The 23901-nt window shown below is 46.2% G+C and overlaps 2 protein-coding genes and 1 long non-coding RNA gene across 7 annotated transcripts in view; 2 read left to right on the forward strand and 1 right to left on the reverse strand.

The window, feature by feature from the left end:
- Positions 1-23901, reverse strand: part of LOC142802730 (uncharacterized) — a 311490-nt gene that overhangs the window by 177960 nt on the left and 109629 nt on the right. The window lies entirely within an intron of this gene.
- Positions 1-23901, forward strand: part of LOC119167574 (innexin inx2-like) — a 277656-nt gene that overhangs the window by 99749 nt on the left and 154006 nt on the right. The gene's annotated exons all lie outside the window — the stretch shown is intronic.
- LOC142804309 (uncharacterized) lies at positions 17277-18995 on the forward strand. The gene is made up of 3 exons (XM_075891098.1): positions 17277-17578; positions 18564-18669; positions 18790-18995. Exons 1-3 carry the CDS (start codon positions 17283-17285, stop codon positions 18889-18891), a joined length of 504 nt encoding a protein of 167 aa, XP_075747213.1. The 5' UTR covers positions 17277-17282; the 3' UTR covers positions 18892-18995.

Consider the following 23901-nt stretch of genomic DNA (forward strand, 5'->3'; position numbering starts at 1 on the left):
GTTAAACCCCACATATCAATCAATCAAAGGAAGAACTTTTTTTATCGGTGAGTGCGACAGAAGGGGTGCAAGCACAAGCATCTTTCAATGATCATATCTTTTCGGCCACTAAGAGCTTGCGTGTGGAGCGATCCCTGCATGTTTCAACAATAGTATAATCTGAAAATATTCGTCGGTAGCCACGCGTGCTGCAGTGATCGCACAGTCATCCTTGTTTTTAATGATCCACATTGTACGCATGTTTCTTCAGCCTCTCATTTATACAACGACCTGCTGGAGTGACGTAATACCTTGCATACAATAGCAGCAGCTGATACACCACATTCCAAATAAAATCTCTAATTTTATTTGCATGTTTTGTAGTGCAACCGAGGGTGGGTCTGGATGGAGGAACGGACATCTTGCACAGGCGACTCAATTTATTAGGGGCCGTAAAGACCACCTTCACATTAACTCCCTGTGCCACTTCCTTAATATTTTGGGCTATCTTGTGCATATACGGAACCACGGCGAAAGCCTGCCTAGCTGTGACAGGTTGGACTACGTTATCGTTTGCTTGGCCTGAAGTTCACGTAGAAGGCCTTCGGCAACGGAAACTTGCACGTGGTCGGGGTAACCAGCCGACGTCAGGCTTGAAGATTGCTCAACAAAGCTTTCGGTGATCTTGTGCACACAGGATTTTCGCAAAGCAATCACGAAGCAATATTTGCGATACCTCGCTGAAGTAATCTAGACTGCGCGAAATGAAATGACAAAACAGGCTTATTTCTACGCGTTTGATACATCCAGAAAATCGTTCATTATTCAGGAGTAGCTTAAAGTGAAGAAATCTGATTTGACTATTCTCAGAGAGTTCATGAGTAAGCTCAAAATATCTGAAACCATTTCGCATGAGGTCTAAAACAGCAAAAGCGTCATTCTTATATGATGCAACATCCGTGTCCATAGAAATTCAAAAAACAAATCATCTACGCATCTGAAAAAGTGCGTCACATCAGTGTTAGTGAAAACTTTCAAAACGGATCTGTCTCATTTGCCTAAAAATGGGTCGCTGACGATGGGAGCGACGCAAGAACCAATACAGATACCGGATTTTTGATTGTGGGGTTTGCCATCTCATAGAATGTACGTCGACTGAAGGTAAAACCGAAGAAGCTCTAAAAACTCACTGACGCTGACGCCAGACTGCATATAGAATTTTGAGGCGCCAAACTCATCTATATATTCTCCAATGCATTGTAACAATGAGTCATGCGGAATGGAATATTACAGCTCCTTGATGACTAGAAAGAAGGCGAAGATACTCCTATTCCAACGTGACAGAATAAAATTCTGGACTTAACATAAAACTTTTAACCAGAAACCGATCGTTTATTTCTAGGCATTCCAAGGTTTTCTGCAGGTGGAGTGCAACGCATTTTTGCCAGGTACAATTTTCAGATGCAACTAGGCTAAAAGGCATGTCGACCTTATGCGTTTTCGTGCTGAATAAGGCTTCAAGGAAATCATCCTTGATTGATTGATATGTGGGGTTTAACGTCCCAAAACCACTATATGATTATGAGAGACGCCGTAGTGGAGGGCTCCGGAAATTTAAACCACCTGGGGTTCTTTAACGTGCACCCAAATCTGAGCACACGGGCCTACAACATTTCCGCCTCCATCGGAAATGTAGCCGCCACAGCCGGGATTCGAGCCCGCGCCCTGCTGGTCAGCAGCCGAGTACCTTAGCCACTAGACCACCGCGGCGGGGCAAGAAAATCATCCTTGGCATCAGACATGTTTGTATGGGCGCCTACAAGATTTAACTAGCGAAGCAGGCTCTTAGCTTTACTTTTGACCTTTTTCGCCGACACTTCAGCACGACAATCCAAAAGGACCGAAACCGTGCGAGAAGCTTTTTTCCCGGTACTTTTTGAGGGACATTACGGCAAAGCCACCCTCTTTGTCAGCAGGTAACACACATAATGATTGCTCCCTCATAAAGTCTACTACTCGTTTTGCGGGAACGACAGGAGGGGATAGAAGAAACGATACAGAGCACTGAACTGCCAACAATTTATTTCTTGCGAAGGTCTTCATTTTTACAAAGTTACCAGTTGCACAAGTCATGCGTAGAACACAATGATAATGCAGAGGTACATCACACCGACAAGCAATCAACAACTTTTCTGTAACGGTGAGCGCGACAGAAGGCGTGCTAACACAAGCACATTTCAATGAGCACACCTTTTCTGCCTCTATGATCTCGCGTGTGGTGTGATCCCTGTATGTAGCAACAATAGTACACTCTGAAAATATTGGCCGGCAGCTACACGTGCTGCAGTGAACAGACAGCCATCGTTGTTTATATATAAATAAATAAATAAATAAATAAATAAATAAATAAATAAAGATCTATATATATATATTTACGAGTGCGCAGCTGACCAAAAGTCCCTCGTATACATCCTAAAGGCACTAGGTCTGCCAGTACGAGACCCTCGTAATGAAATAAGTTCACGTGCTACGTGACGCCAAATAGGCTCAAAAGAGTGTGCTACACTCGCCGCCATGGCTACTGGTGGCGCTGACTGACACTCCCACGTTTAATCACATATAAAAACCCAATAAAGTGGCTGGAGGGATGGCTGTCATGGTTGCTCAGTGGTAGAGCATCGAACGCGTCATTCGAAGGTCGCAGGTTCGGATCCTGCCCACGGCAAGTTATCTTTTCACCCACTTTTCTTGATATTTACATTACAATTCGGTCCAATATCTTCCCCTATACTTTCCTTGGCATTATTGTCTGTTAGATCTTAATAATAATGTGTAAAACACAGAAAAACGAGCCTTTAGGTATACACTTCTTTCCTTATTTCATTAATGAGGGTTTCGTACTGGCAGACTTAGTGCCTTTAGGATGTAGTCGAGGGACTTTTGGTCAGCTGCCCACTCGTAATAAGTTCACGTGCTACGTGACGCCAAATAGGCTCAAAAGAGTGTGCTACACTCGCCGCCATGGCTATTGGTGGCGCTGACTGACACTCCCACGTTTAATTCACATGTAAAAACCCAATAAAGTGGCTGGGGGGTGGTTGTCGTGGTAGCTCAGTGGTAGAGCATCGAACGCGTCATTTGAAGGTCGCAGGTTTGGATCCTGCCCACGGCAAGTTATCTTTTCACCCACTTTTATCTTTTTACCCACTAGGTGCTTCGGGTTGGGAAATGTTCTAGTTTGAAGTCACCTCCAATCAACCTCCTGAGATCTGTCTAATGTGGAGCTAGGTGGTGGAAATCTGCGCCTCGACTTTTGGTAGAATTGGATAATGTCACAGAACCTAAACATTATGTCCCTCTCCCGCCACTCCTCTCCTCCCAGTACCTTATGTGAAGCTCCATCTCGAGTGTGGTAAGTGAGACCTCGCGCTACGCGGTGAGCTTCCTCGTTTAGGTTGGCAATGAGGGACGCACACGGGGTGTGGGCTGGGAACCATGTAATATACCTTTCTTCGGTTTCCTCGGATGATATGAGATTTGCCTTGCGGAAGAGTATGTTGGCTGCCTCGGGAGATATTCTTCGTCGTGCATAGTTACGGATTGCCGACTGCGAGTCGCTGATCATATACCTACGCTTTGGGGAAATTATGGCTTGTGCAATAGCCACCTCTTCCGCGATTTCTGAATTATCTGAGCGTATGAAGCACACGTTTACGCATTCGCGGTTGGTGTTTATTACTGCCGCAACGTAGGGTTTGTGACTAGGGTACTCCGCTGCGTCTACGAACAACGCCTTCTTGTCTCTGCCGTAGGCCTTAAGTAGAGTTCTAGCGCGGCTTTTTCTTCTGCCCTGATTAAGTTTGGGGTGCATGTTTTTGGGCAGATTGGGGACCTGGATCTTTTCCCTGATCACCTTTGTAACCGACACTTTACTTCCTTGTTGCCTATGGTAATTTATCCCCAACTTGTGAAGGATACACCATCCTGTGTGCGTGCTGGCTAGTCTCTCCAACTGGGCAATCTGTTGCGCTTCTATCAGCTCCTCTAAAGTGTTATGTAAGCCCAGTTGAAAGTTTTTCGTTGCTGGTGCTATCTGAAAGGCCTAAAGCTTGTTTGTACGCCTTTCGTATGAGTGCGTTGATTTTGAGTTTTTCGGCTGTATACCAGTTTAGATATGCCGCTACGTATATAATATGACTTATGGCGAATGAATAAATGAGCCTGATGACGTTAGCCTCTTTCATGCCCTGGTGTTTGTTTGTGACTCTCTTGATTAGCCGTATTGCGTTGTGACTTTGGCTACTAACCTCTTGACGGTTTCACCGTTTGTACCGTTAAACTCGATGATGAGTCCAAGGACTCTGATTTGTTGCACTATAGGAATAGTCCTGCCGCTTTTGGTGTGAATTTGGATCTCTTTGTAAGCACGGTCCCGGTTGTATCCTTTAGGTGGTCTGCCTTTATGCGTGGGGTGATAAAAGAGGAGTTCGGATTTATCTGGCGAGCACTCGAGGCCAGTACCTTCAAGATAATCCTCAATAGTGGTGACGGCCTCCTGTAGTCTCTGCTCTATCTCTCCGTCACTATCTTCACATGCCCAGATGGTGATATCATCTGCATATATTGAATGATGTATTCCGTATATTGAGTTCAGCCATGGCGGGAGTCCTATCATTATGAGATTGAACAGCATTGGCGATATGATCGAACCCTGCGGGGTACCAGCACTGCCCATAAGCCTTTCCTCAGACCTCAGTTCTCCCATTACGATGGATGCTGTTCTGTCTGTTTGGAAGTCCTTGACATAGTTATACGCTCTCGATCCTAAGCTTAATTGGCAGATCTGATGTAATATTGCCGTATGCGATGCTTTGTCGAAGGCTTTTTTAAGGTCTAATCCTAAGATCGCCCGGGTAGCTTTTGTTTTGTTGTCTAGAATCTGCTGGTTAATTTGCAGCATGGCATCTTGCGTGGAGAGCCGTGTGCGGAACCCCAACATGGAGTGTGGCAGCTTGGGCTAGTTGGTATGGCATGACGATAGTTATAGCGCGAGAACAAAACGACGACACAGAGACAAGAGGGACACGAAAGACACGAGTGCGTGTCTTTCGTGTCCTTGTCTCTGTGTCGTCGTTTTGTTCTCGCGCTATAACTATCGTCATCCCAACATGGAATCTGGGTAGATTTTGTTCTCCTCAAGATAAGTGTTGATTCTGTCTACAAAAGCGTGTTCCATCAGCTTCCCAGGACTAGACGTTAGTGATATGGGTTGTAAATTCCATAGATCGGGGTTTTCCCGGGCTTGGGGATGAGGATTACTTTAGCTCATTTTCACTGTTTTGGTAGAGTGCCCTCGGTCCAGCACTCGTTAATATATTGCGTGATGTTCTCTATGGCTTGGTCGTCAAGGTTCCGTAGTGTTCTGTTAGTGATCCCGTCTGGTCACGCTGCAGATTTGGTGTTTAGCTTCTGTAGCACAGCCCTGATTTCAGCCACAGTAAACTCCTCATCTAAGAACTCGTTCGGGCCTCCGGAATATGGTCCGTGCTCTATGACAGGCATGGCGGGAATGTACGTGTTGCTAGCCTCAGCGATAAAGTCTTCCTCACTGCTGTTATACCGGTGCACCAGTTTACGCAAGGTTTGCTTGTGTGCTGATTTGGTGTTATCAGTGTCTAGCAGGTGTTTGAGCATGCGCCATGTCTGACCAGCATTCATTTGGCCATCGAGACTAGTACAAACTTGGTCCCATTGCTGTTTGCTTAGCTGCTTACAATGGTCTTTGGTCTGTTTGTTCAGCTTGGCTATGCGCTTCCGCAAGGGCCTGTTGTGCCTCTGTCCCCGCCATCTATTCTGCAGTGATTTCTTGGCCTCCCACATGTGTGCGAGATGGCTATCAATCTTATCTAGGGGTGGACTTGAAGTGATACTTCGCGTTGCCTCGCTGACGTCGTTATTGACATCTTTGATTCAATCTTCAATATTGCTGATAGGGTCTTGTTTTTTCGCGTTTCTGACTTTCCGAAACTTATCCCAGCCAGTCCATCTAATCTGTCTCTGAATTTCTGTGGCAGCCATAGTTTCTATCCTGATTTCTAATATTCGATGATCACTCCCAAGATCATCGAATGTGTTTTTCCATTTAGCGGTCCCCGCGTTACGAACTAACGTTAAGTCTGGAGTGGTGTCTCTTGCAAGCCCAGTTCCCATACGCGTAGGGGAGTCGGGGTCAGTGATGAGAGTTGAGCCTTTTTCTTGAATATCCTGCCACAGCGTTTTTCCTTTGGCTCTTGTGTATCCGTATCCCCAAGCACTGTGTGCAGCGTTAAAGTATCCACCTATGACGAGTGGATTGGGTCCAGCTATATCTACGGCCTTCTTAAAGAGAAGAAGGAAACGTTATCGTAAGCGTGTGGGATTGCTGTATAAATTCAGAATAAATATGCTCGGAGATTTTTTTTCTTGTAGGGGCAAGTTGTACGAGTATATGCTCATTTTCTGTAATGCGGATGTCGTGGCAGATTGCTACGAGTCCCTTCCTTACTAGAGTGGTTAGTGTTCTAATATCCCCTGTTGGGGAGCCGATCGCCTGATGTCACGGTAGCTTAGCTAAACCATGGGTTTCCTGCAAAATTAGAACATCCGGTTTGGTACTGTCTCTAAGGTGTTGTTGCAGGACTGCTCTCTTCCCGTCGTAGCTCCTGCAATTTCACTGCCAAATAATTAAATCCCTTTTTCTGGGCTTACCTATTTTGATTTGGCTATCGAAGAGGTAGGAGGGTGAAAGGAGGCAGGCCTCATGAAATTAGTTGATATAGCCGCTGATGGGGTGCCCTGAGACAAGTGTGAATCGCCTTCAGTGCTCATCGGAAGGTAGGTAGCTGGAAGTACCGGAGGTGTCCTAGGGTTGAGATTGGCTACGTTAGCTTCGAGTTTATCTAGTCTACTCATGATAATGGATATTACAAGCGAGAGGTTGTTGGTTGCCTCAGCCTGTTCCTTAACTGCTTTCTGTATTTCGGACAATGTTTGATTATGTTCGACGTTTGCGCCGTAGTTCTGTCATTAGACACCTGAGCTTTTCTTTTAAGAGGTGGCGGGGTACTGTCCTCGTCCATTCGGTTATCTGGCATTTCTTCGAGGCGCTCTTGGGCCGCGGAACGCATTTGACTAGAAGTTCTTTTGTGCTGTTTTTAAGACTTTGAATTTCCCGAGTAAGCCGTGATATCAATTCTCTAAGCTCAGCGTTTTCTTTTTTTAGCTCCGCTATATCACTGGCATTATGTGCAGTCTCCCCCGAAGGCTCAGGGCGCGTCCCTTTAGCCACGTCTGACCATCTCACCGTGAATGCCGGGTTCCCTTGATGGCCATTGCCGCCCTTTGGCTTAGACCAGGATCTGGAACGGGATGTAGTGCGCCTTCTCGGTCCCGGAGACTTGGAGGTGTGGCCGCGGGGCGTTGCGCAGGACGAGGACCTTGATCTGGACCCAGGCGTTGCCCTCGTCCGGAATTTGGACCTCCCGCGTTTGCTTGGCTTGGTGGTAGGGGGTAGTTCTCCTCGAGCGTCTCTTGAAGTTGTCGGAACCACTGGCGTTCTTTTACGATGTAGGGTGTCTTCAACTTAGCCTTGCAGAGTTTGTCAGCCGTGGGATGATTCTTGCCGCACAGCTGACATCGTGGCTGACAGTGGTGATCCTCGCTCGGACCAGGCATTCCACAACCCGCACATAGCTTGTCGTTTGGTCTCCAACACACGTCACTCCTGTGCCCAAGTCTGTTGCATTGTTTGCAAAAGTCAACTTGTTTCTTGTATAGTGAACAGCGTGTGAGCACTCCTCTGTACATGACGTGCGTCGGGACTCTGCAGCCGTCAAAAAGAACTATCACTGTCGTGGTGTTGCCAAGACGTTTGGCTGCGATCTCCGTAGGATTTCGGGCTGTAATAATAGCTGCGGTGATGTCCCTTGGGGTTTCATTCAAAGGAACTCATTTGATTACACCTTTAGCAGTGAGTTCCGGGGCCGTCTCGTATGCTCCCACCTCATACAACTTGTCGTTGGCTTTGATGTGCTTGATGCCTTGGTACTTGTCTGCATGGTCTTGGTTTAGGGTGCTAACGACCAAGATGTTCTGAAAATCATTCGGACAAATCGTGTCCGTCTCTCTTTCTTCATAAGAGATCTCGGCTGCTTCATACACAGCTTTGTCTAGCTCCGTTAAGCTGAGCTTGGATAGCTGCAGTCCTCCTCTTGGCCTTATAACTATCTTGTAGTCGCCTGTCGGCAGTCTTGGTAATTTGCTGGCTCTGGTTATCCGGGATATCATATTTGCACCGCGCGTTCTAGGCATGTGTGTAGGGCTAGGGCTACCACGGCGTTCCTGGCTACCTTTCTTAGCACATTTTCTGTTTCGAACTTCTGTCCACCCGTTGCCTGTGTCATCTTCCCGTTGGGTGAAGTCTTCGTCTTCCCGTTTGGTGGCGTCTTCATTCTGCTGCGATACCTCCATTATTGATGATTACGGCCTGTATGGCGCAAATGCCGAGGGCTGGCTATCGTGAGGCCACCCCAGTCGACGCGGAGCACAGGTCGTAGGAATAGTAGACGCTGCTTGGTGGGGGCTGGTTTTCGGTCGTAAAATCTCGAAAAATGATCACCCACCTTGGAATATGGTCTTTTCGAATTCTCGGTGACGAGAAGAATCAGATGGTATATAAATCCGAGCGGTGCCTGGATGTTTTCACTGCGAAATCATTCTATGAGAACGGAGCCGACGTGAAGAGTGTCCATTCACCTCGGTGACCGCAGCGCCACTCCAGGCTATGTATAGTGGTTGGTTATATTCTGAGAATTTCTATATTACCTGATTGATAATATGAGTGTGGTCTATTGTTGAGTAGCCTGTTCATAATCCTGCTTGTTCCTTTGGTTGATTGAATTCTAAAGTTTTCTTTACTCTGTTAGCAATTACCTTTGTAAATAGCTTGTATACTACAGAGAGCAAGCTAATCGGCCTGTAATTCTTCAAGTCCTTGCCATCTCCTTTCTTAACTATTAAGATGATGTTAGCATTCTTCCAAGACTCTGGTACTCTTCCCGTCAGGAGACACCTCGTAAACAGGGTGGTTAGTTTTTCTAACACAATCTGTCCTCCATCTTTCAGCAGATCTGATGTGACCTGATCCTCACCAGCAGCTTTGCCTCTCCGCATGCTCTCCAAAGCTTTTCTGGCTTCTATCATTACTGGTGGGGTGTCACCTGGGTTACTGCTAGTTCTTACAGTATTAAAGTCTTGGCTGTCCCGGCTACTGTACAGATCTCTGTAAAACCCCTCTGCTATTTTAACTATCCTATTCATATTGGTAGTTATTTTGCTTTCTTTGTCTCTTAGTGCATACATCTGATTTTTGCCTATCCCAAGTTTCCTCTTCACTACTTTGACGCTTCCTCCGTTTTTCAGAGCGTGTTCGATTCTCTCCATGAGCAGTGATGGCGTAGTGGTTAGAGCATCCGCCTCGCATGCAAAAGGTCCGTGGTTCAAAGCCCGGTGCCGCGCACTTCCCAACCGGATAAAAAAAATCTGCATGGTGATGGAACTGCATTACGAGGCCTGGGGTGCGGCCTCACCAGTAACCAACGCCGGGAACGCACTCTCTCACCAGAGAAGGATTGGCCACCCTGGTGCAGTATCTGGCCACTACCTCTCACAAGCATACGTCAAATAACTCACGGCCCTCAGTCCCCAGCAGCTGCGAAGCAACTGACTATGGCGGCGGTCAGATCTGCAATGCAGCAGAGGGTGCTAAGAATCTCTGGATCCAGACAGGCCGCCATTGGAACCTGAACTTGGCAACGTTTAACGCTAGAACCTTATCAAGTGAGGGAAGTCTAGCTGTACTACTCGAGGAGCTAGAGGGTGTCAAATGGACTATAATAGGGCTCAGTGAGGTTAGGAGGACAGATGAGGCCTATACGGTGCTACAGAATGGGGACGTCCTTTGCTCTCGGGCTTGGCTGACAGCAGAGAACTGGGAGTGGGGTTCCTAATTCACAGAAACATAGCTGGCAACATACAGGAATACTATATCTATAATGAAAGGGTGGTAGGTATCGTAATTAAACTGAAAAAGAGATACAAGATGAAGGTGGTACAGGCTTACGCGCCTACATCCAGCCATGATGATGCTTCAGTTGAAAGCTTCTATGAAGACGTGGAATCGGCAATGAATAAGATAAAAACACAGTATACAATACTGATCGGAGACTTTCATGCAAAGGTAGGGAAGAAGCAGGCTGGCGACCAGGCAGTAGGAGATTATGGCATCGGTACTAGAAACGCCAGAGGAGAGCTACCAGTAGAATTAGCAGAACGCAATAATTTACGGATTTCGAATACCTTCTACCGAAAATGAGGAAACCGCAAGTGGACATGGAGAACTCTAATGGCGAAAATAAGAACGAAATAGACTTTATAATGAGCGCACACCCAGGCATCGTGCAGGAAGTGGAAGTGGTTGGCAAGGTACGATGCAGTGACCATAGAATGGTACGGTCTCGAATTCACCTAGACTTGAAAAGGGAACGACAGAAACTGATACGCAAGAAGCCAATCAATGAGCTAGCACTGAGAGGGAAAGTACAGGACTTCAGAGTCTCGCTTCAGAACAGGTACTCGGCTCTTAGTGAGGAAACCAACCTTAGCATAGATACAATGAATGATAATCTGACGATTATTATTACGGAGTGTGCAGTGGAAGTTGGAGGCAGGGTAGTTAGAAAGGACACTGGCAAGTTTTCCCACGAAACGAAGAATCTCATTAAGAAGCATCAAATCATGAAAGACTCAAGTACAACAGACAAAATGGGACTGGCAGAGCTTTCTGTATAGATTATAACTCATCTATGAGGTATTGCTGATATGGTGACCAAATGAAGGATGCGACTTCGAGTGGAGAACAAATTAGAGCGAAATAAGCCAGTTTACGCACATTGGAGGGAGCACTGCATAGGTGTCGGCGCAGAAGACCTAATGATCTTGATGGGTTGGCACATATGGAAGGGATATGTGTGGACCACTAAAGCGTAGAAGTTAAGTTTATGCCTTGGTACTTGTAATGATCAGTGCGTTCTCTAATGCTATTATCAATTATGTATTGGCCATAAAATTGTCAAGTTTGCGACTAAACGTGATTATTTGCATTTGAAATTTTTAAGTGCCATTTGCCATGTTCTGCACTACACATTATTACGCTGTAAGTCTTTTTGAAGGACTACATGATTGCTACTGCTGCGTGTGGGACAATAGATAGTGCTGTCATCAGCAAATGTACGCGTACATGAGAATAAGCTTTCAGCCAGGTCATTATAGTAGATGAGGAAAAGTAAGAAACCAACAACACTGTCTTGTGGAACACCAGAAGAAACGTAACAAAGTTATGAGGAGGGATTGTTCGCGATGGTGCATTGTTGAATTGTTGGCGCTTAGTTAGGAAGTTTCTGAGCCATGTTATCGTAAGCAAATATACTTTTAGTGATGAAAGAGAGCGAAACAACTTTATTCAAAGCGGCAAGTTTTCGAGGAATGATATCCTATCCCCTGGATGGCAGCTGAGAGTCCTTGGGCCCTGGCGGCATCTTCGGCTTGCGTGATGAAAGTTTTAAAATCAAGTGACAATGAGGAACACGACCGAATGCCTTTGCAATGTCAAGAAATAAATATTCTGTCTGTAAATTACTGTTCATGTTACAATGAATGTTGGTGGCGAACTCAAAGAGCTGAGTCTTGCAAGAACGACGCTTTCGAGACCCGTGCTGGTTATAGAAATAAATGTTTGATCCCAGATGAGCCTAAATGTTAGAAGATATAATATTCTCAAGTATCTTGCAACATGTGCACGTCAAGAAAATGTCGCAATAATTTTCTGGTGAACTTTTACTGCCACTTTTATGGACTGGCAATACCTTCGCTATATGCCAGTCTAAAGGCAACATTCCTGTAGTGAGCGACTGCCGAAACAGGATGGTAATAAAGACATAAACATTGTTCTTTATTATTTTAGATTTGATATAATCAATGACAGAGCACCAAGATATCTTCAGGTTTTCTATAAATTTAGATGTATTTTTAATTTTGATATTGATAGGTGACATAAATGAGTAATCACATTCGACAATTTCTGGAAGATGGTCATGTTCGCTCATAAACACAGAAAGAATGAACTAAAAACGTGAGGACAATCAGTTTCTGCAAAAGGGGTGTTATTTTCATCATGCAATGAAATGAAGTTATCGTCTCGAGCAGGGCTTATTAATTTCCGAATTTTTTTCGATTATATTTCAAGAGTGAAGGCACATCCTGGGAATATTATTTCTTTTTGACAGTTCTAACTTTATGGTAATATGTATTTTGGCATTCCTCATGCCTGTCCCAAGAAGACTGTGAACGCGAATTTTCGGCGGGCCTAATGGCCGTGAGATCAAGCAGAGTCGCCACATGGTGGCAACTGGCCGAAGTGGCGAAGTGTGGATTGCTCTGTGCGTCGTTTGCTAGCCACATCGTTTTTCTATGTGCGCATACGTCATGCATGTTCTCAAAGTGTGGTTTTTTCGGTCATGTCAGCGCGAGTGCAACTGTTTCTACATATGCCGGAAACAACGTACGAAAGCATTTGGTCTTGCTCGGCTGCTAATGCATTGTAATAAGATCGGCGAGTGCAACTTTCCAGCGTGCTGTTTATGGTTGCCGTAACCTTCATTCGCCAGAATAATTTCAGAGTGGGTGCCGTTTTCTGTTTCAAGCACATCGCAAAATGCTCTTGGCGTCCTCCTAATTATGAGGACTATTAAATGGTGTGTTAATGCAGCGTTTTAGAGCGACTCAGTTGTTGAAAAAAACAGGCTCTGCACGTGCGCGTTGTTGGTAGGTGTACAAATACAGCATTTTAGTTTATCGACCATGCGAGGAGCCATTGTCACTGTTCCCGTAAATTAGGGAGGCAATCACCGGCATAAATCCTAGGGCCGACGTGTAAGTCACCAAAATGAACCACGAATGAACGGACAATTTAGATGTGGTCTTATTTGAGTAGATGTGGTTCAAAGAACGAATCAGAGCTGAGAGTTGGTAAACAAAACAAAAAAAACATATTTTCAGGTACGGCAGATTATACCGTACACAATTATGCACGCTCAGCAATAGTCCAATACAACACGTCACCACTCAAACAACGGACATAGACAACGACACGCGCTATAATGCCATCACATGCATTAAACAACCAAGACACTTAAAGACTAAAAGTCAGTCAAACTTCATTAGTCCAAAGTTCTTGGAATAAAGCTTGAATGTTTCTTTTCTGTGAAAGACTTACTGAAAGTCCAGCGCAGTTGTCACTCCGCTGCTCCCGAAGCTTCTCTTCCAGGAAACCTCGCGTCATCAAATGTCCGCTCTCCAAGCACCAAACTTCTTCGCCGGTAACACGTCGGCCTCCAACGCGCTGCGACTGCAAAACGCGTCATCTCTCACTGGTGGTAGACACGCACTTTTTTTCTGCTTGTAGCACAAGCCCTTCAGGTGGAAATCCTCTTCATCGCCTGCTTTGTCACCGACGATAAAAACCTTCGCCAGACACAGCAAAAAAAAAAACCTGTGCAAACTGGTGCAAACTCTTTCTTCTTATCCTGATCTCTCTTCTTAACTGCTTGCTTAAATACTTTCGCGCTAGGTTCCAGAAAATTCTTGGGCGTTTTGCACCACCAAGGCCGGGGAAAGGGCGAACCTTTACGAGAACAATTCGCGACACTAAGGGGTGATTCACGCTTTCCTTCTCAATGATACTGGGAGCCTCTCGGAGAGCATCATTTATATGGGTGTTCGCAACTTTCAGTGACTATAAGGGGTACCACAAAAAAACCAAGATGACTGTCAATGCGGTTATCCCCTGATTGCATGGACATGGATCAAGAAAAAAAACTGAGGAGAGGCCCTATCCTATTTCAATGCATTGCGAGAAGTGTGGTGGAAGTGACGCCAAATTGATGGGGCAAACAAACAGGCATGGGGCAAACCAAACAGCAGACGCTCCGCGGCATGCTCTACGCGCTGGTTCGCTTCTGCGCGGACATATAGTCCCCGCGTACACAAAACGCGATTTGTATGGTTGCCATGCAGTGAAATTTTGCGAGCACACTTTTCCGAAACTGTTCGTGCATGGCAGGCCCGAGCGTGGCGTGCTGAAATACTTCGGGCAGTTTTTTTGTGCAACAGCACAAAAAAACTCGCGCTCCGCTGTCCCTCAAAATTCTATTATACCGATCACTAATTCGCCCAAAGCTTGAGTACCCGTCCGCTATATGGGATCCCGTGCAGCGAAATTTAATTAACGCGTTAGAATCTGTTCAGAACCGCTCAGTTCGTTTCATTTGTTCTAATTATTCCCGTACTGCTAGCATATCAGAAATGAAATCTAACCTTGACCTACCCAATTTAACTGTCCGGAGGAAACTGGCGCGACTGCATTTTTTTCATAAGATATTTTTTCACAATCCATCAATGAAGCGAGACCTCATTTCACAACCATCATACCACTCATCGCGCATTGATCATCAGCATAAGGTTGTCATTCCGTTTTGCCGCACCAAATTCTTTTCAGCAGCCTTCTTACCGAAAACAGCCGCCGATTGGAACCACCTTCCCTCTTCCGTTGTAACAATAACAGACCCTTTGTTATTCAAGACTGCAATTTCTCAGCAATGCTTGTAACTATACGCAGTTTCCATTATCTATCTTTGTCTTGTATGTGCTTGAATTCTTATACATTTTTAGTTGACTTATGTTGCCTTCCTGATTTGCGCATCTGACACTTGTTTCTTTATTTTGTCTTTTTTTTCTTTTGTGTTATAAATGTTGTACCCACCCCCTCTGTAATGCCCTACGGGCCCTGAGGGTATTCTAATAAATAAATAAATAAAAAAGCACTGGTACGTGTCGTAATCAAAATCATTCAGCTCTTGCATAATCGTATTTGAACTCATGCGGCAGTGACTTACGCGTTCTACTCGCCATAAGGCCTTTTTCTTTCTTTTAGCTAGATTTTCCGATCTTTGGGCCGATCAGCAGTTCTTTGCTCGTATATAGTGGGAGTGTGGCAATGCACGATTTTGAGAGCTTGCTTCTCAACTATTCCGTGCTACGCCAGCCTAGTGCTTGACGTACTTCACGTCGGTAAGAAGGCACTACTGTATTGTATGCGTGATCGTGCACGTAAAGTGTGTGATTCCAGGGTGCGCGAACTCAACTAACACACAGTGAGCGTACACCGTGCAATACATACACATTTAGTCCGATAAGAAGAAAAGTTTAATGTCCTTCCGTATGAATGACAGAACTTCTAAAAACGCGACACGATGCCTACAACACTGAGAACGTAAGTTCGCGTGTGTTCTAGCTTAGTTGACGCAATCAGTAAGAACCAACGTAGCGTACAGCTGAGAGCTCCACATGCAAATACCACGCATTATTGATCAACAGCGAAGCGAACATACGTGAAAAGTGCCACCAGGTACATCCGGCGGTGCACGCAATTCGCACCGAGTATACACTACAGCTGGGCATCGCACAGCTTTCTTAAAACACGCGAAAGAAGCAGCACTCACGCATTGGCATTGACTCGCTGCCGGCAGAGAACACATAACACTCAGCCGTGGCCGCTTCGAAGTCCGCTGCGGCGGCTGCTGGCCGGAAATCGTGAAGTGTTTACCTGCTTTTCTGCTAGAAGGTAGTGCGGCTGTTTGCGAACCAAGACATATCGGGCCAAATACGAAGGGGTAGACGAGGTATGCAGTGCGTGTGGAGAGGAGGAGAAAACTGCCGAACACTTCTGTAAAGGGTTCACCCCATAGTACGGAATGACGGCGCAGAGTTTTTTAACGCACTGGGGTTTAGGGACAGGGAGGGCAAAATAGACTTTAAGCGGGTAATATTAACTAGAAGGAGGGTGTCTAGAAGGATCGGTGGCTTCAGTCAAGGCACGAGTGAAAATTAAATCCTTTACTGCAAAGTAACAGTCCTCAAATTGACTATTTAAAGGCACAAAAAAGAGAAATCTAGTTTTTGGTTCACTAAGTATTACGGCTTACTTTGCTTCGATCCATGGCTTACTTTGCTTCGATCTTCATATAAATGTTGTGAAAAAAAAATTGCTTGCGTATCTCGACATAGACATAAGACTAGAACTCGACACAGACATAAGACTAGAAATGTATACATCGTGTCTGAAATTTGAGCGCCCTATAAGCAGGCTTGCGCTCGATCGCGGATGGCGGCGGTATCTGCTAAGCCGCTGCTCGCATTTGTCAGTTGCGGCTAGCTGTGTTCGAGTATTTTTCACTCGCGAAAGCATAGTTGTATTAACCGTGTTATTGTAGAACCATCAAAAAGTAGGAGAACTCAACTGTATGTCTTAGAAATGATAATGGTAGTAGTTGGGGTTGAACGTTCCAGAACCAACACATGAATAAAAGAGACACCGTAGTGGAGGGATCCGGAAATTTCGACTACCTGGTATTCTTTAACGTGCACCGAAATAAGCACATGACACGGGCCTCAAACATTTTTGCCTTCAACGAAAATGCCGCCGCCACGGCTGGGATTCCATCCCGCCATTTGGGGCTCCGAAGCCGAGTGCCTTATAGAGTACCTTGGAGGGGGTATTTGATACCGTGAAGTGCTGCGCTGCTGAGTTAGGTGGGCTCAATGGCCGGCCATGGCAGCGGTATTTCGAATGGGGTAAGTAGAAAAGAAAAACCGTGGGCTTAGATTTAAGAGCACATTAGGAGTTCCAAGTGGTGAAAATGAACCCAGAGGTCCCCGCTACAGCGTGTCTCATCATGTCGTGGTTTTGGTACATAAATTCCAAACTATTCTGTTCCATCCCAGAAGTCATACGACTTCAAGTCTTAGCTGGTAACCACAATAAGTTGATAAGTTTCACGATGTACAGCTTGATACTTGAAAAATTGATTTGCTGCACAAACTTGAAGGAAAACAAGGGAGACAGGAAAGAGCGCAGTGCGCTCTTTCTGCGCTCTTTCCTGTCGCCCTTGTTTTCGAATAGACCGTTGTGGAGCACGAATAGACCGTTGTGGAGCAACCACAGAGGAAGGCGTGCCGCGCGAAACCACACGCGCCAGAGAATGAACCGCCCGCGGATTGCAGGCAGCGCGAAAAGCGTTGCCAAGGTGCCCAGCCCTCCTTCTCCCTTCTCCTCCTCTGCTGGCTCAGTCTTTCTCCGTATTTTGCCGGCGATGGTTGGCGTGTTGCGTCGCGCTCGGAGTGCTCGACCACGGCCGCCTGGATTTGACTATCTAAGAATTACGACGTGGTGCTTGTGTGTACGCTTGGATGAGCGTGGGCTGCTGCTGTTGCGTTTCGCAGCACCCATGAAGTCTGGAGCAAGTTTCAACACGTCACCACGCCGCGCTCACGACCAACACACGACAGCAGCAGTTGGGAAGGCCAATATGGCGGCCGAGAACACAACTGGCCTATCAGATATATACTTCAGTCCGACTCAGGACAGAGAACAGCGCGGAATTCTAAGGCAAGTATATCATTCTTTATTCTACTCTACTTGTCGCGTGTGCGATACGGATCGCGCTTGCCGGCAACGGGCTCGGTCGTGCTGTATATCGCACGCACGAAATGCATCGCGGTCAGCTTCGGTGTCTGCAGTTCGCCTGTGCTTTGCGACCGCTTGGAAATTGGCCGCCATTTCCGTCGGCCTCCCGTAGGCTCGTTCATCGAGTGCTCGCCTGTCTTCGCCGCCGCGATGAGCTCCGGGCTGATGATATTAAGCTGAGTCCTCGTCGCTGTATTGGGAGTCGTCGAAAACACTTCGCGGGTTCTCGTAAAGAGCTTGGTTGTAGTATGTCGCGTGCTCTAAGTGCACCAGCACGGGCTGGCGGGGCTTTCGCTAGTGTCGGAACTCACTTTGCACCAGAACGGGCTGGCGGGGCTTTCGCTAGTGTCGGAACTCACTTAAAACTGGTTGCCATCAACGGCTTTCCCGTCAGTCGGTCGCAAGCAGCTCGGCCGGCTCGGCACCGTATGTTGGCCGCGGCGGCGGACTCGCGTTTGCGCGCTACACTCGCTCGAGTTTGTGGAAAAGGGCCGCATTACCGTCGATTTCTTCGGCGCTAGCTCCAAAGCAGCTCGGAGCTGTACGTGGCGGCAGCCAAGCGTACGCTAGCTCTCCTGTTCGAAGTTCGCTGGCCGCAGACACTCCGGGTGCAGCGCCGTGTTTGTTCTCGCGTTCGCTAGCTGGAGCTGAACGACTTCGCTCGCTTAGGACTCGCCGACTTCTTAGCGGCCCGGTGGTTCGCGGAGTTCTTCGGCCACCGTTCGTGAGCTGTTGCGCTACGGGGATCGAAGTGAGTCTTTGACGATGTGTGACATCACGGTGAAATTATTAATTAGCATGTCATATCTCACGTATGTTTTCATTTCACCTTGCACGTATTTCTCATGTGCATTTGTAGTCATCCTCTGTCACGTGTGACTTACTATTTTACGTACTTATTGTGCAGCCGTGAGCACACACAGTGCTGTAGACTGTGTGCGCTGGCGTCTGCGGGGCCTGACATCCATCTCTTTCGTCAGAGCAGCTTCAGGAAGACAGTGCGACATGTGAAGGTGAAGTTATTTGTGTGTCATATTCTAACGCTTGTTTTTATATTAATGTGCACGTACTTGTCATATTCGTGCATCTTGATCTTCTGTCACGTGTGTACAACTATTTTTACTATATTATAGCACGTACAGCCGTGGGAACACGACAGGCAGAAGGCTGTGTGCGCTGGCGTCTGCAACGCCTGTCATCTATCGCTTCCGTCGGAGGAGCTCCCCAAGGAGTGAACAAGATTTGACAACTAGACTGGACTTGTACACTTCACCATGAATTACTTAAAAGAATGGAGAAACTGTATGTGTATGTAGAAAAATAAGATTTCGATGTCTCACTGTTGTCTTTCGTTGTTGCCGAGCCTGCGAAAGCAGTAACACATAGGTGGCTAACTACTTTTTGGCGTGCTCTTTTCTGCGCAATTTGTTGCTCACTGCGCACAAAACAGGCGAAAAAAGTATTAGGCCTGGCGGAAAATAAAAAAAAAACAATTTTTGAACTGGGGACAAAAAGTTTATCCGATTGAAGTATTTGAGTGGATCGATCGTTCGTCCGGCAAGGTGCAACTCTTAGGGCTAACGGTCGCCCGGTAAGGTATAAATGTGAGGATTAACCGTTTCTCTATAAGGTGCAAATGCGAAGACCTAATGTTAGTCCTTTGAGGTGAATTGTGGCACTAACGGTTACTCACTGAGGTGTAAATGTGAGGACTAAATGTTAGTCCTTTGAGCTCATCTGTGGGGACTAACTGTTATACCCGGTGCAGTTAGTCCTTAAAGGGAATAATGGTTGTGGCAGCCCCATTAGTCCCCAAAAGGACGAACCACACACTCATTTAACACCATTTTGCCTTAAGGTGAAGCACGAATGAGCAATGTTGATATGTCACTTTAAAATCAGCACAGCGTTATGACGTGGAGGTAAATGATGGCGTACATGACTTTCGTGTCATGATTATCATGTTTGGATGTGTCGTTTACCATCGTCATCTGCTCACATCACGTGATACCAAATTTAGTATGTGTTGAGCTAGCAAAACGGCTTTGAGCACGCTATGAGCGTGGTATGTTTTCATGTCCTTACATGACACGCGTGTCTGGATTATCATGTTTGCACCATTCATATATTTCGTCATCCATTCACGTCACGTAACACCAAATTTGGTATATGTGGATCAAGAAAAACGGCCGCGAGCGCATCATGAAGGGCCCAATATACTCCAATGTAGCGTTGACGCGCGCGCATGCTGGGCAGAGCGACGCTACGTCAGTAAAAAGCGAGCATTCAATAGTCTGACGCCAGGCGCGACAAGCACCCGTCGGGGCGGCCAGACGGCAACCAGCGCGAAATGCGACAAGCTGCATTTCGGCATTTCGCGCCGATGCGTTACCCAGACAACACTGCGTCTCCCTCTTTTCGTGACAGAGAGCCGCTCGACGCGCATTAACACGCATGCGTCAAAGCCACACAGCGCGGCGTGCGCCCGCAATTTTATGGCAGGACCGGTGCCTGCCGTGGCAACGCCTTCGTGATGCCACGAGATGAACGCCGGCGAGCACGCGCACCGCGTCATGTCAAAATATATTGGCGCCTTGACTGTGACGTGTATTCATGTTCTCACATGACATGAATTTCATGATTATCATGTTTGCGTCAGTCACATACCTTTGTCAGCCGTTGGCGTCACGTAATATCAAATTTGGTATATGTGAAGCTAGCGAAACGGCCGCGAGTGTATCATCAGTGGGGCGTGTAGTCATGTTGTTACATGACACGCTTTTCGTGATATTATGTTTGGATGTGTCGTTTACCTATGTCGTCCGTTCGCGTCACGTGATACCGGGTTTGGTACATGTGAAGCTAGTGAAACGGCTGTGAGCGCATCATGAGCGTTGCATGTATATAGTCATAATGTTACACGACACGCATCTCATGATTATCATGTGTGCACCAGTCACACACCTTTTTCATTTATTGATGACATGTGGGGGTTAACGTCCCAAAACCACCATATGATTATGAGACTTAGTGGAGGGCTCCGGAGATTTCGACCACCTGGGGTTCTTTATTGTGCACCCAAATTTGAGCCCACGGGCCTTCAACATTTCCTCCTCCATCGGAAATGCAGCCGCCGCAGCCGGGATTCAAGCCCGCGACCTGCGGGTCAGCAGCCGAGTACCTTAGCCACTAGACCACCGCGGCGGGGCCTTTTTCATTTATTTACGTACCGTAATACCGAATTTGGTATATGTGACGCTAGCAAAACGGCCTGCAGCGCATCATGAGCGTGGCATGTAGTCATGTTTGTTATATGACACGCATCTCATGATTATCATGTTTGCACCAGTCCCATTCTTCGTCATTCATTGACGTACTGTAATACCAAATTCGGTATATGTGACGCTAGCGAAACGACCGCCAGCGCATTATGAGCGTGGCAGGTAGTCATGTTGTCACCTGACACGCATGCCTTAATTTTCATGTTAGTGCCTGTCGCTTGTGTTCGCCATGCAATGATGCCATAGCATACCAGTTTTGCAACATGCCATGTGAACGAAACCACCGCAAAAACTACAGAACGATGAAATGTAAATTATGACATCCTTGACATCCATGTCATGATTTTCAAGTTGTGACTAGTCAAATATGTTCTTCATACAGTAATGGTATGCCATACCCAGTTTGGCATCGATACCATTATCGAAACGGTCAAGAGAGCTAAAAGTCGTATAGGTGGCTAAATAGATAGATAGATAGATAGATAGATAGATAGATAGATAGATAGATAGATAGATAGATAGATAGATAGATAGATAGATAGATAGATAGATACGCTCTAAGTCGCCGAAGTTCGCTAAGAAATGCTTCGCATTTAAAAGAGAGAGACGCACAACCACAGCGTTAACTTGCAACCGATATTTTATTTGCTATCACACATGCTACTTTTACAATAACACTAGACAAATGAAACCTAGAAAAGTTTATCTTAAGATACAGCACAGCTTATGCACGCGTCATCATCGATTGCGACAAACTGCTCTTGCCAACGTAGAAGGGAAGAATACAGATACTTTTTTTCTTTAGCTGACAAAGCTATGGAATCCACACTCATGCATATTTTTTTTTTCATTTTGTCAATTTCATAGGCTTCAACAATTTCATGCGTAGTTCTGTCACGGGCCCTACACAAAATACGGGTATTTTGAAACACAGGGACGCAAACACACCTCTGACCGTGAAGGGCTAAATACCCAGATACAGCTTTTTCTACGTTGACTTTTGTTCTCTAAGTATTCCGTTCACACACCTTCTTGATTGACCTATGTACAGGGCCGTCCACTCTTAGTAAAAATACGGCGCCGCGTGGCTTCCCTCCGCGGGACGCCATCCCTAGCGGTGCGGCCGCGCATCGAAGCTTATCGACACAGGTGCACAAGAGCGTAGAGGCGGGGCTTTCTTTCGATTAAAAGCGTGGGAGCGTGCCGTGTCTGTTTTGCCGTGAAGCATACTTAAAGCACCTGAGAAACCTCGAACATTGCAGAAAAGTGGGCTTAGCTCAGTGCAGTTGGTTGTGTAGTTACGATATTTGAGACGGGGGTGATCCCTCTTGTTTCAGTACCAGAATACCGGTGTGTAGTATACATTGTTGCAAACTCTTGAGTATTGGTATTGCTTGATTTGTGGTGCTTTAGTCCGTTAAAGAATTTCGCTGCTTAGCGGTGCTCTGAGAGGTTTCTATTAACTGAAAGCATTTACCGTGACATGAAATTATATGCGCAAAAGTGTTTCTGCATTTCCCCAGCATCTAAACACGGCACGTGCTGTCCCGATTGAACGTGTGTCTCCAGACTAACTTAAGCTCAGCTGTCGACCAGTAAGCCTCCGCAGTGGAGCATTCCGACGGCTCTGCACACTATGCAAGTACTGAGATTCCTAAATGTAAAGCATTGTTTTTGCGTGCTTTTTCTGAAATATTGGAATGCTGTACAGTTCAAAAGAAGTTTGAAGACAGTATAGGATACCAAGTACATAGCTTGTGTACTGCGTTTCCCAAAGTTAGCAACTATCAGTAGTGGATAAGTTTCCCTGCAGCTCAAATAACCGCATTCATTTTCTTGGGGAGGCTGCTGTATAGGGACCGACAAATATTTGTGTTGGCTTTGCTTTGATCCCACTGCTCTTGGACAATGGTCCAAAGTTCATGCGCTGAGACGGCACGGAGTTGGAGGTGGACGAGCGAAAGCTTCATGTTCCTCCACACATTTTCAATATTGTTTAGTCAGGCGGCTGTAGAGGCCACTCAAGAACTGCCACGTCGTGACTCTTCAAATACTGAGAATTTTTTTAATTATGTATAGGGAAGTTATCATGCTGGAGGATGAAATTATTCTCTGGGAATGGTCCCCCAACGAAATATGGGAGCAGCAGGTCGTCTAAGAACCCACAGTAGGCGCGTGCCGGGAAAGAGCTTTTAACTCTGACAAGGAGCCCCACTTTTTGAGCGGTAACGGCGTGATGTTAGGCCAGCCAATCAAAATTCTCTCAGTAAAAAAACCTCTTGTGACTTGAGCTTATGCAGCTTTTTCATCGGGTAGATGGCACAGATAGCTGGAGAATCATGTCATTCGTGTGTGCTTATCGCCAGGAGATAAGAATGTGTGATGCCCATTCGAACGACAACGGACATGCTACAGGGTGACCTTGGAAGCCCCGAGCGGTGACCCAAGTGGAACTTCTTGGCCGGGTTCTCTTTTTTTTTTGCACGTGTAAAGACAGTTAAGGTGAAAAAAAAATGAACAGGACAACGCAGATGCTCGCACCCTCCCTTCAATTTCCCTGTTTGTGTTCCTATCAGTGGCTTAGGTTTAGGTAACGTGCACGCGGGTGAGTCGGCAGGCTACTTCAGCAGGGGCCTCATGAATATTGTAGTATATGGTACGAATATATGCTGTTATACTAATGGTGCAGTCGCGCAAGACACTCCCTGAAAAAAAAAACCACATATACATGCGCTCTCTGTGTTGTGTAAGGCTTGTCAGCTGAGTGTACGAAAGCATGAAATTAAATAAGGAGAGAGGATACTGAAATACGAAGGAAGAGATGAATAATGTTGAGGCGCTGACGTAGTACTTGGGATTTTGTCACATATTGAGGAGTTAATAATTGTTGCGTTCCTTGCGATTGGATAGGGGGTAGAAAAGAGAAGACTCGGGAAGATGTGAACCTCAAAAAAAAAAAAAAAA

This window comes from Rhipicephalus microplus, chromosome 3 (genome assembly GCF_043290135.1).
Source record: "Rhipicephalus microplus isolate Deutch F79 chromosome 3, USDA_Rmic, whole genome shotgun sequence".
Lineage (NCBI taxonomy): Eukaryota > Metazoa > Arthropoda > Arachnida > Ixodida > Ixodidae > Rhipicephalus > Rhipicephalus microplus.

What these genes read in the sequence shown, in the direction of transcription:
- LOC142804309 (XM_075891098.1), top strand. Translation starts at nt 17,283, where the DNA reads ATGGTTGGCGTGTTGCGTCGCGCTCGGAGTGCTCGACCACGGCCGCCT. An exon ending in GAACAGCGCGGAATTCTAAG is followed by an intron (nt 17,579 to 18,563) that starts GCAAGTATATCA and finishes CTTATTGTGCAG; the next exon opens with CCGTGAGCACACACAGTGCT. An exon ending in AGACAGTGCGACATGTGAAG is followed by an intron (nt 18,670 to 18,789) that starts GTGAAGTTATTT and finishes ACTATATTATAG; the next exon opens with CACGTACAGCCGTGGGAACA.